Raw genomic sequence first — 12,668 nt, forward strand, 5'->3', positions numbered from 1 at the left:
TTACAGAGTTATTTGATAAATATGTCTTCAGTTTTAATGATGCCAAAGACACAACACTTCTCTACTCCAACCCCTCCCACCTGTGGTTAAGTTGAGGACGATGCCGACAGAAGCTGTGTGGTAGATGATATCCGTCCCCTCATTCAGGTAGTGAACGTTGTTGCGGCAGTCATTGCCCCGGTAACCAAAAACCAGATCCAGCACCAGGTCCTGCGGAAGAGTTATGAAAGGGTCAGGATCAAAATCATCTCTATGACAACTGAGGGAGATGAGACCAATTTCTTTTTGAAGGTACAGCAGGGACATCAGTAGCATGTGCTTCCTCAAGATGTGATTATGGTTAAATTAGGGTCCCTGAAGAGGATGTCTGGAGTGGACAAAGCAGAACACAGTTCTTGACTCTAAATTATTGCATTACCAAAACAATGACCAACCCATTTGCTGCATGACAAATACTAATGCAAAAATCTAATTTGATGAGATATGTGGGTTAATATAGGTTGCATCGATAGCTAACATCCATAAAATATTATTTGGATGGGTGTGTTTGTCCTAAGGTAACACCAGTCTCACCTCAATGGGCCGCTTCTTCTTGCCCACATTGTTGGTCTGCAGCTTCTCAGGCTGTGGCAGCGCCCTGCTAACAGGAGGTCTGAAACAGACAGCTAGAATAATAGGAGCAACTGTGTACGACCCCATCGACCCCTCAATCTTTCTCAAGTCAAAGATCCAAAATACAAGTCAAGACTTTTATGAATCATGTACTTGGAGAAGACGTTTCTTGAGCTATAAGTGCTCAATAAGTGAAATGTGGGTCTGAAATATTCAATCAGAAGAACTTAATATGGAACATAGGGGGTGTGTCTTACCTTGACCCTCTTCCATGGCAGCAATAAAAAGGAAAAATGAAACATTAGAACAGGGGTTCTGACAGCACAGCGTTCACAGCTGTCCCACCGACACAGAAGCATAACACACCACTGACAAGGCAGCCACTGAGGACATAAAATACACCCCATTCAGCACCACGGAGTGTCTATAACAACCAGCACCTTTAGCATCTCCATGATAGTCACTAACCGGCACCCACAGATGGGTTGTCAAACCATAGTGTGAAGCAGACATACTTACTTTTATAAACTCTTACACACAGTTCACCAAACAGAAAAACATTTCCAAAACCCAAGTAAAGACGTTCTGTACGGCTTATTTGGACCATAGTTTCTGTAAAATACCCTATATTAACATGCTTTATCAATTGAGATTTGAGATATTTGATATTGAGATATCTCAGGGTTTATATTGTGCCTAGCAAGAGGTACATTTCCCTAAAGTAATGGGGATATCTTGTGTAAAGTCTCTTACCTGATTACCCCCTGCCTTCAAGTAGAATGAAAGAGGAGAGCAGGACAGACAGAGACAGGGGGACAGCCATTGAAGAGAGAAGAAGAGAGAGGTGAGGTTATCCTCTAAGGGACAGTATGAATTCACGTAAAGGCAAAAAAAGAAACGTGATTAAGGAAATCTGGATTTACACAAATTGGGTTGGTGGACCCTTTGGTGTCACTTTGACATATTATGAGATTCCAATTGGATTTGCTTTCACTACACCTCGTTTCAGTTTAAACTGATTGTCTTAAATATTTTGTGTCCATCATGTGCCCAATAAAGAAAGCCTCAAATGAAAAATACATGAAAAATAGATGTGAACACTTGGGTGTCTCTCCAGAGCCCTGTGTTCTGTTACCTCTCATCCACAGATGGCTCCTTCAGCTGCAAGTGGGGTTTGACTCCAGTCATGGGTCGCACGTTGGTGGATAAGGCCTTGATGGTGTAGTTCATCTCATTCTCCCTCGTCACATCACTGTCATAACCTGGCCAATGACAGAAAAGATTAAGATACTAGATCAGAACACATGCTGCCTTTTGCACCATCTATGAGAGGCTAAACATAATAAATATTACAGGGAGGATATCTATATCAGTAGAAATGGACTATATGATGACTTCAGACGGAGACCCAGGTTTGGTTTGGGGTGTGTATTTCTCACCCCCATCATCCTCGCTCTCGATGTCCGACTCCTCACTGTCACAATGTCTGGCTTCCCGGTGCCCCTCGGCCTCATGGGTCCAGATCATGAGGCATGTGTCACCCCCACCAACCGTCACCAGGAGACCATCGTCATGCGTCCACCGCACGTTAGTCACGTGGGTGCTATGGGCCACATAGCGCTTGAACTTTGCATACTTTCCCTGTGGGCAGAAGTAACATTAAGTTAAAATAACATTGTTTTAACATTAGCATTAACATAACAGTGTAAATGTAATACATTCTAGTAAGGGCAATGAGAAGACATAAATACATCATTATAAGTGCCTTACCTTGACAGGATACCTGAATAGCTTGACGTATCCCAGATCATCCCCCGTTGCTAGCACATTTCTGCTGTTGCTAAGGCAGGCAGTGGTCACCTCGGTAATCTCACTGACCACAGGCCAGATCCCCTCACAGGACGTCCCGAGAACACAGGTCCATGTGCTCCAGTCTATCTTTTCTACCTGAAGGAGAGGAAGGGTGGGAGGAGGGTGGTGAGGTGGACAACAGTGATGAGATTTGACACAGCACCAGCCTGACAGCATCTATGATATCTAACCCCTATCTCTTTAATGACCCCCCCCCCTGCCTCAAAAGATGTCTGAACGTCACACAGTATAAGAGGCCTTAAAAACACTATCCCATTTCCACTGCCAGAATTAGAATGATGCTGGAGAAAAATGGGCTGTGTTAATGCTTGAGTGCCCTTACCACGCTGTCCTGTAACATCTCGGGGGAAAAAGTAGGCCAGCCCCACTATAGCCACAACAACGCCATGGGCCATGGCAGGCAGCAGTGTATGTGATGTGCTGTGCTTACCTCTGTAGCAGGAATGGTCTGCTTCTTTCCCCGTGGAGCTTCGAAAAATAACTGTTCTTTAGCACCAGTGTTCACTTGCAGTAGTTTTCCTGTGAATGTGAGAACACAGTTAAGACTGAATCTGATATCAAATTAAACCCCTTTGTGGTTTATAGTAGGGTCATTCCACAAAATGAGTGCCTTTTGCGTCCCTTTGATATTTTAAGTAGAAATTGTGCACAAATATAACATTTTAAAAGCCTGTTATATTAAATTAATTGCACTCATGAAAAATTCAATCAATCACATTTTTTATATGAATAAAGGCTTGCTAAAGTGCCAAAATTATGCATTTTGACTTGTCCCTCTGTCATCCCTGTGTCACTTCTAGGAAGATTTCAACCCACTTAATCCAAAAACGTCTCCAAGTTTTCACCATCATTGTAAAGCCCTCGTTATTTTGTTTTCTTAAAATTATTATTCATTTCATGTTATTAGGAATTCATTTACATCTGTCTCTCATTTTAAGATCAACCCTTTTACTTGAACTGAACTCTCATTTTAATATGGTGAAACTATTCATTTAAAAAAATGTTTTTCAAAAGAAACATTGAACATCTACCGTAATTTCCGGACTATTAAGCGCACCTTAATATAAGCCGCACCCACTGAATTACATGTTTTTTTTTATGAACATAAATAAGCCGCAGGTGCCTACCGGTACATTGAAACAAATGAACTTTACACAGGCTTTAACGAAACACGGCTTGTAACAAAAATAAATAGGCTTTAACGAAACACGGCTTGTAACAAAAATAAATAGGCTTTAACGAAACACGGCTTATAACAAAAAAATTAAAATTAGCAGCAAACTTTAGTTGTCTTTTTGCACTGTGTCAATTCCTCACGCTGCTGTTTCCAACGTCTTATCATCAACTCATTAAGACCAAGCTCCCGTGCAGCAGCTCTATTTCCTTTTCCAACAGCCAGATCAATCGCCTTCAACTTGAAAGCTGCATCATATGCATTTCTCCGTGTCTTTACCATGATGAGGGTGACAAAATGACTACCGTAATCAGAATGATGGGAAGTTTGAGAGCGCTCGATTTAATCTAAACAGTAAACTAAAAAGTTGTTTGACCTTAACCCGTTCGACAATTTCATTGGTCTAATGAAAGCTTCATGCCGCCAAAAAACTGAGCATGTCACAGAATGAGTTTTTAAAAAAAAAAAAAATTTAAAGCGGGAAAAATCCATATATTAGCCGCGTCATTGTTTAAGCCGCGAGGTTCAAAGCTTGGGAAAAAAGTAGCGGCTTATAGTCCAGAATTTACGGTAATAGTCAAATCATAATGTAAAAGCAGGTGAACTGGTCCTATTCTTTTTTACCATTATCTATCCACTGGGCACAGACTTCAGTTCAACATCTAGTTTTGATTTACATTTGGTTGAGTTGTCAACTAACTTGAATTCAACATGAGATCAACAAAAAATGTAATGTCACCATGTCATTGGATTAAGGTTAAAAGTAGGGTAAAAAAAATACATGAAATGTCCTTAAGGCTTTTCCCAAATCCAATCAGTTTTCCACGTAGATTCAATGTCATTTTGCCCACTGGGTGGTGTTTTGTGCTGGAAAACTGAGCGGATCGAGCGTTGCACTTCAACTCTGTTACCCATAGATAGAAAGGCTAGAAATATTTTAGCAATTACATTTTTGGGGTGAAGCTTGCATTCAATTGCCACTCCCTGTTGCACACAAAAAGCTTCCATTCCCCCTCTCAAGAGGGGATTTATATCTGATTTAAGATTAAATCATCAACCCTCTTACGGTCAACCCCATTACTTTATTTGGCACTTGATAGACACTTATATAGTCATTTTTTTATTTAACCTCTTCAGATGGTAAAACTAGATTTTTATGAGGTTGAACATGTGCTCTTTATGAGAGAAAGCTCAAATGACGTGAAATCAAATGTTTTTACACTTCTCAAAAGGCACTGAATTGGTGGAACAACCCAGTAGCATTATCATTCAGTTATCATACTTGGAATAACAAAAATTACTATTCCTTTACCTAGAGATTTAAAATGGATTCCCACACATTGTGAATGAGCCAACAATAAGAATAGCCTGAAATACAATGGCATTGGTCCAGGTCAACTGTCAACTGCAAAGGTCACTGCCACAATCAGTGTAGTTGTTAGACCAACATGTTTACCTCTCTTGTCCCAGTCCAGATGGGTGATGTAGTTGAGGGACCCCTTACACACCCCCACCCTCTTGCTGCTCATCACATTATAGATGTCCACAAAGCTGTCACCCGACGCCACCGCCAGGTACTTCCCTGCACCTGTGTAAACACAGCAGCCATCTTTCAAAAGGGTTTCCTTATCTGTTGTTACAAGTCTGTCAGGCCTTCTGGTCAGCAGCCAAGATAACAACACAAATAAAATAAACTCTGACAACAAACAGTACTCCATATCTACAGTATGTATACGGTCGTCACAATTCTTTCGAATAATAAAACTACTATCTGCCAACACATTGAACAGTGTATAAGAGTGCAGACGTCTATATTGTATAGAGAAGCAATTAGAAGCACTATCAGTGATGTGTTGGGAAACTGGATCCTTTGCATTGTAGATTAAGGTTAACTGGCCATGAGATAGAGAGTTTAGTTTCTAGCTCTCACTTTATCCTCCCCCACGACTCTCTTCCCACTCAGACAGACTGTGTCTCTCCCTGCCTGGCCTTGTTACATACATCAATGTATTTGGGTCAAGCCTGCAGCAATACCTCTTTTCCTCACAGCAGGGGGAAAATATGAATACCTGGCCATATCTCATATATTTTTTCTCTTTCTTTTTAAGACAAAGTCATTTTTTACACTTTGTCTTTCTTTCTGCAGGAAAGAATATGTGGAGGGAATTTGTAGGGATGAGGGAGGGATGGAGGGCAACGTCTGACCTGGTGAGAAGCGTATGTCTGAGATGATGTCCTTGCGGTGGTGGAAAGACACTAGGTCCTCCAGGGTGTCTGCGTTGACGATGAGGAAGCTTCCGTCGTTCAGGCCCACCGCCAGGGCCTTGCCCTCAGGGGAGAAGCAGCAACAACGCCCCCCTATGGAGGAGGTCAGTTAGTATCTCAGAGAGCAATGCACCTAATGACTATAAGAATGCACCACAGAAAGGAAAAAAGGAAGTGAATGAATGTAGCATAGACCTTTCTATTTGAGGGTTGAGTGACTCACCTTTCTTGAGCTTGCGTACAGCCAGCATACAGTGGCTGGGGGACAGGTCCCATATGCGCAGGGTTTTGTCATCGCTGACAGTGGCACAGAGAGGGAGATGGGGATGAGTGGCCAGACCACATACCTCACCCTCCATGTGACCCTGTGGACCCATCAAATAGACAATACCATTCACTCAGTGCAGCTCAATTCAATCTAATCAAGGTACGACAGAGAGGGGTTAGGAACCACATTTTATATCTTCAAACATAACATATTTGATACACTTAGTAAAATAAATACATGGACTACATGCCTAGCATTTTGCGAACACGCATCCACATATTTGTTCTGAGAATTCTTAAGTGCACAATGAAAATCAATGGAGAAGCCTCTCAGAGCTCATTCCATATGTTTCTGTTGCTCGGCTTCACCCATAAGAAATTGCTCATTTGCTCAAGAGCATTTCACAAGAAAATCAATAACATTAGCTCTGGATTTCCTATGGGTCAAATGAGGCCTGGGGAGATAGTAGAAGCACTTGTCTTTGCAAAATGAATTTACAAAATTAAAAGACTGCAGGGCTCATTCATCAGTATTATAAACAGTTTCTGCAACGTTATTCCAGGTACTGTACAGTATTACACAGTTCTACAATGGTTTCCAAAGTGAAGAGACAGTTCCCCTACTGCCAATCTCTCAGTACAACCTTCAACCCAAAATAATGTACCCCCAGCTGACCCCTTCATTACTGACACCTCATTGGCTCCCACCTAACCAAGCTACAAAAACCAGGCTGCCACATCCCCGCCGTCCTGAGTTAAGCACAGCTGGTGCCTGTCGTGTGTGCTGTTCATTGTGACATTTGTGACAGACTGTTGACTTTATAATTACACTGTATGTAACTCTCTGTAACCGCTCACCTGGACCAGCAAGGTGATGGGCCCACTCTTATCCACCTCCAGAATCTCTCCGTTCTTTGTCCCCACCAGTATATAACCATGACCAAGTGATATGGCACGTATAGAAGGGTTGTCCTCCAACAGCAACCCTATAGAGTGAATTATAGGATAAGGACTTTAATTTAACCAGGGGCAGAGGAAGCAATCTTCATTAAAGCTAAATGGATTGAGTGTTTAAATGGATTTCCACTGAATGATTCCTTTGGCGTTGGAACTATGAGCCCAGTATGTAATGTGATTGGCTTCACGGCAGTGGTAGGGTGACCTTTTACCTTTGGAGCCTGGAGCGAGGACTGCTCTCTTGATGGCGTACGTCTTGAGGCATCTCTCAAAGGTGTCATCCCACAGAGCCACTATGCCGTCCTTCCCTCCTGTCACAAATCCCTACAGAGTGGGACATAAACGAGAGAACAGGAGATAGATTAGAATATCTCTTCTTTAATCACTCACACAGCATCATTGTATAAAACTGACATCTGAAATAATACAATCCTACTCTATTCACTGACAATACTACACCATCAGAATAGGAATGGCACAAACAGAGAGCAAAACAGCGAGAGGGGAAGAAAGAAAGAGAGAGAGACACAGAGACAGAGAGAGAGGTGTCATCTCTATTTGACATTTCAAATGGCCAGCGTGTTAACCCCTTCCTTTCCCTTCCAGTACCTTCTCCAGGGCGTGCATACTGAAGACTGGGCCATCATGGGCTTTGACTGTCTTTACCAGGAACATGTCTCTCCAGATACAGATGTCTCCTGTGCACGTCCCAGAGAACACCATCTCCTCTGTCCAGCCATACACAGCACACATCATTGTCTCGGTCTTCCCCATATTGCCCTTACGCCCGATCAGACCACCACCTGAAAGAGAGGTTGTGTCATTAACTCACATGACAACACATCACATCATTCTTTGAGACATTGCTGAGTCAACTCTTGTTTAACTTTGGGGTCTCTTACCTGCTTTATGCCAGAACTTCATATGCTTTACCCCTGCTGTGATGAGCTTGTCTGAACAGTATGGATTCATTTTTATGACAAAAATCTTATCCTTGCTTCCCCTAAAAAATGATTGCAAACATTGCATTAATTCCATTGCACAAAGATACATGGATCTGAAATAGAAGTGGAATAAACTTAGAAGACAGTTAGTGTACAGGGAATCATATTACACCCAATGCGCCTGCAGTTTGGCTGCCTCCCTCCCATATGAACAATAAGGATCAGTGGCCTTTCCTGTCTGGTCCAACGGAGCGTAGTGCGCACTGGGCTGGGTCCCTAATCACTGGCCTTTGTGCTGCTGCATCACTACATGGCACTTACTGAGGCCAGAGCTGTACTGATACCTACTTCATCTCTCTATCCCTTTCAAGCTTTCTCACTCTCCTTCTCTCACTTCCATCCCTCTCCCCCCTCTCCCACTATTTTCCCTCCCAGTCTCCTATCGTTTTCCTCCCCCGCTCATCTTTCTTCCTCCCCCGCTCATCTCCATCTTTCTCTCCTGCCCCCTCTACTCTATCTCTCTGCCTCACCATGCTCCTCTCCCAGCTGAGGACTAGGCAGTGCAGTGCACAAGGCAGGCTCTGTCAGGCCCCATTTCCCTCTGCCCGCCTCACTGCACTGTCCACCAGGGCCTGCAAAGGAGATTAGTGCAGCTCCAAGCTGTCTCTGAGCTGCCACGGGAGCACAGTACACAACAGCTACAGCACGCAGGCAGGAGATGAGCAAGCCTCCACTGCTCTAACTAGCTTGATGGAATTCCAAAGGACTATTTTACCGCTATGAATATTAAGTGCAAAGCCATAGAGAAATAAGACCAGCATTGGGAGAAATCGGAGTGTCCATATAGATGCTAGACAACCATATTTGAATTCCTGGATATTTGATATTTGCTAGTTTGAATTGCCATTCGATTTTACATAATTTTCTTTTTTTAAATGGTCACTTTTAATTTGAGATTATACTCACAGTGAATGTAGCCTAAACCCAGGTTGAGATGGATGGACCAGAGTTCTGCACCAGACATACACTTTAATCATTCAGCTGTGAGTTGGCAGGGCCAAGTGTTCTCTATTAAGAAAGGAACAGCTTTAAGAGTCTGCAGGGTGGTTCCCCTCCCTCCTCTCTTCACGAGAACCCAGGACAGTGCAACTATATCAATGTTGCTCTCATATATAAATGTCCACATTTAAAGTGGAGGTGCTCAAGCTGTCTAGGGAATTAAAGGGAAGGTTTAGATCAGGAGCAATGAAGTACTTCTTGTTATTCTCTTGGCTCCGGAGCTTGTACAATGGCCAAGGGATGGTTGTGATGCTGGACATTGCATGACTGAACATGTATCTTTGGGAATCAGTGTGGGGGTGGATAACTGATTTATCCTGCAGGAACTACTGACCGGATGATAGCTTGTGGACAAAGACCTCACATTTACATGAATAATACCAAACTAAATCTGGACAAAAACTAGTATTATGAGGTCAATCTACAGTAACAGTCAAAAGTTTGGACACACCAACTCATTCAAGGGTTTTTCTTTATTTTTACTATTTTCTACATTGTAGAATAATAGTGAAGACATCAAAACTATGAAATAACACATGTGGAATCACTTAGTAATCAAAAAAGTTTAAACAAATCTAAATATATTTTATATTTGAGATTCTTCAAAGTAGCCACCCTTTGCCTTGACGACAGCTTTGGACACTCTTGGCATTCTCTCAACCAGCTTCATGAGGTTGTCACCTGGAATGCATTTCAATTAACAGGTGTGCCTTCTTAAAAGTTAATTTGTGGAATTTCTTTCCTTCTTAATGCATTTAAGCCAATCAGTTGTGTTGTGACAATGTAGGGGTGGTATACAGAAGATAGCCCTATTTGGTAAAAGACCAAGTCCATATTATGGCAAGAACAGCTCAAATAAGCAAAGAGAAACGCCAGTCCATTATTACTTTAAGACATGAAGGTCAGTCGATCTGGAAAATTACAAGAACTTTGAACGTTTCTTCAAGTGCAGTCGCACAAATCATCGAGCGCAATGATGAAACTGGTTCTCATGAGGACCGCCACAGGAATGGAAGACCCAGAGTTACCTCTGCTGCAGAGGATTACTTCATTAGAGTTACCAGCCTCAGAAATTACAACCCAAATAAATGCTTCACAGAGTTCAAGTAACAGACACATCTCAACATCAACTGTTCAGAAGAGACTGCATGAATCAGGCCTTCATGGTTGAATTGCTGCAAAGAAACCACTACTAAAGGACACCAATAAGAAGAAGAGACTTGCTTGGGCCAAGAAACCCGAGCAATGGACATTAGACCGGTGGAAATCTGTCCTTTGGTCTAATGAGTCCAAATTTGAGATTTTTGGTTCCAAACGTCATGTCTTTGTGAGATGCAGAGCAGGTGAACGGATGATCTCCACATGTGTGGTTCCCACCGTGACGCATGGAGGAGGAGGTGTGATGGTGTGTGGGTGCTTTGCTGGTGACACTGTCAGTGATTTATTTAGAATTCAAGGCACACTTAACCAGCATGGCTACCACAGCATTCTGCAGCAATACGCCATCCCATCTGGTTTACACTCAGTGAGACTATCATTTATTTTCAACAGGACAATGACACCTCCAGGCTGTGTAAGGGATATTTGACCAAGAAAGAGAGTGATGGAGTGCTGCATCAGATGACCTGGCCTCCACAATCACCCGACCTCAACCCAATTGAGATGGTTTGGGATGAGTTGGACCGCAGAGTGAAAGAAAAGCAGCCAACAAGTGCTCAGTATATCTGGGAACTCCTTCGAGACTGTTGTTAAAGCATTCCAGGTGAAGCTCGTTGAGAGAATGCCAAGAGTGTGCAAAGCTGTCATCAAGGCAAAGGGTGGCTACTTTGAATAATCTAAAATATATTTTGATTTGGTTAACACTTTGTTACTTACCTCATGATTCCATATGTGTTATTTCATAATGTTGACGTATTCACTATTATTCTACAATGTAGAAAATAGTAAAAATAAAGAAAAACCCTTGAATGAATGGGTGTGTCCAAACGTTTGACTGGTACTGTATTTATATCATGAGGTAACTCACTGAGAAAACAGAAACATTTTCTAATCTTGTTTTTCATCAGTAAGTGGAGCGTTCCTGAAGTATGTCAACCCTTAGGACTTATCTTGACCTTTGATGTCTCTAGTCTGCCTATTGAGGAGACACCTGCTGAGATCTGAATGGATCATCTGAGATGCCATAACAGCTACTGTACTGTACTAACCTGATGGCTGAGAGCTTCTCCCCCTTCCTCCAGTCCCAAAGGACAATGGTGTGGTTGTCATCCAACCCGACCGAGGCCAGTCTCTTGCCATCCGCTGAGGAAGAACAACAAAACGCAACCTCATTCAATTCAAAATTCACACAGAGAGCCTCTCTATTTACTCTTGTTTTGTGAGGAACAGTAAACTAGCCTGGTATAGGTTTGATCCATGGCAGGTAATGGCAGCTACGCCTCTGTCTGTGGCCAATTATCAGGAGAGAGATGAGAGCCTTTGCCTTGATGCTGCCAGCCTGCCACAGTACACAGACTATCTCCATAAATGGGTTGTTCAGCACGATGCTTCTAAATTGGAACACATTTCAACTCGCCCATTTCCTGTGTGAAGGAAGAGTTATTTTTCTCCATGGCTGACCGAGAATGTCAGGCTAGGTTAAAGCAATAATGAGTTGTTGTTGTGTTCAATGTGTTACATTATCTGGAGAGTGTATGGAAAGCATCTGTAAACAACCCTGGGGTACTACCTGAGAAGTCTAGGGCACACACTCCCAGCTGGTGGAATCCTTTCAACACAGACATGGGTTTCAGCATCTCTGTGTCCCATATATGGATGGAAGAGTCTCGCCCCACCTGGACAGACAGAAGAAACAATTAGCTTCCACTCATCCACAGCAACGTCCACACCCACACAGGGCAATGCAACAGTTCCAGCACAGTGTTAGCAGTAGGACATTATCTTGAGTTCCTTTGCACCAAAAGCATATACAAAAGACGCTCCAGCTTCCAAAGGCATCCTTAGAGGTCAGCCTCTATACCCTTAGGGCCTAGCTACTCTATCCCAGTCTCTGAATATATATAACAAAATGTAATCTACCCCCTAAAAGAGGAAAAATGTATGTATGTATATATATACACACTATATATATATATATATATATATATATACATACATACACACACACACACACTACCTTTAAAAAGTTTGGGGTCAAATTGATCAGAAATACAGTTTAGACATTGTTAATGTTGTAAATGACTATTGTAGCTGAAAACGGCAGATTTTTAATGGAATATCTACATAGACGTACAGAGGCCCATTATCAGCAACCATGACTCTTGTGTTCCAATGGCACGTTGTTTTAGCTAATCCAAGTTTATCATTTTAAAAGGATAATTGATCATTAGAAAACCCTTTTGCAATTATGTTAGCACAGCTGGAAACTGTTGTTCTGATTAAAGAAGCAATAAAACTGGCCTTCTTTAGACTAGTTGAGAAACTGGAGCATCAGCATTTGTGGGTTCAATTACAGGCTC

The 12,668-nt window shown here is 42.3% G+C and overlaps 1 protein-coding gene across 4 annotated transcripts in view; it reads right to left on the bottom strand.

The window, feature by feature from the left end:
• The window catches only part of LOC115172602 (echinoderm microtubule-associated protein-like 5), a 66,974-nt gene that overhangs the window by 8,215 nt on the left and 46,091 nt on the right, over positions 1 to 12,668 (bottom strand). For 3 of the 4 annotated variants that reach the window (XM_029730207.1, XM_029730205.1, XM_029730204.1), the window contains 17 exons: positions 11,879 to 11,984; positions 11,358 to 11,451; positions 8,050 to 8,150; positions 7,757 to 7,950; positions 7,360 to 7,471; positions 7,049 to 7,176; positions 6,147 to 6,288; positions 5,864 to 6,016; positions 5,115 to 5,246; positions 2,915 to 3,003; positions 2,383 to 2,559; positions 2,052 to 2,253; positions 1,748 to 1,874; positions 1,366 to 1,380; positions 870 to 878; positions 574 to 652; positions 81 to 210 (listed from right to left, as the gene is read on the bottom strand). In XM_029730207.1, the coding sequence (XP_029586067.1) occupies positions 81 to 210; positions 574 to 652; positions 870 to 878; positions 1,366 to 1,380; positions 1,748 to 1,874; positions 2,052 to 2,253; positions 2,383 to 2,559; positions 2,915 to 3,003; positions 5,115 to 5,246; positions 5,864 to 6,016; positions 6,147 to 6,288; positions 7,049 to 7,176; positions 7,360 to 7,471; positions 7,757 to 7,950; positions 8,050 to 8,150; positions 11,358 to 11,451; positions 11,879 to 11,984 (1,990 nt within the window). The remainder of the gene's footprint in view (positions 1 to 80; positions 211 to 573; positions 653 to 869; positions 879 to 1,365; positions 1,381 to 1,747; positions 1,875 to 2,051; positions 2,254 to 2,382; positions 2,560 to 2,914; positions 3,004 to 5,114; positions 5,247 to 5,863; positions 6,017 to 6,146; positions 6,289 to 7,048; positions 7,177 to 7,359; positions 7,472 to 7,756; positions 7,951 to 8,049; positions 8,151 to 11,357; positions 11,452 to 11,878; positions 11,985 to 12,668) is intronic. The other variant, XM_029730206.1, reaches the window with a different exon arrangement.

Source organism: Salmo trutta, chromosome 33, assembly GCF_901001165.1.
Source record: "Salmo trutta chromosome 33, fSalTru1.1, whole genome shotgun sequence".
In the NCBI taxonomy this organism is placed as follows: domain Eukaryota; kingdom Metazoa; phylum Chordata; class Actinopteri; order Salmoniformes; family Salmonidae; genus Salmo; species Salmo trutta.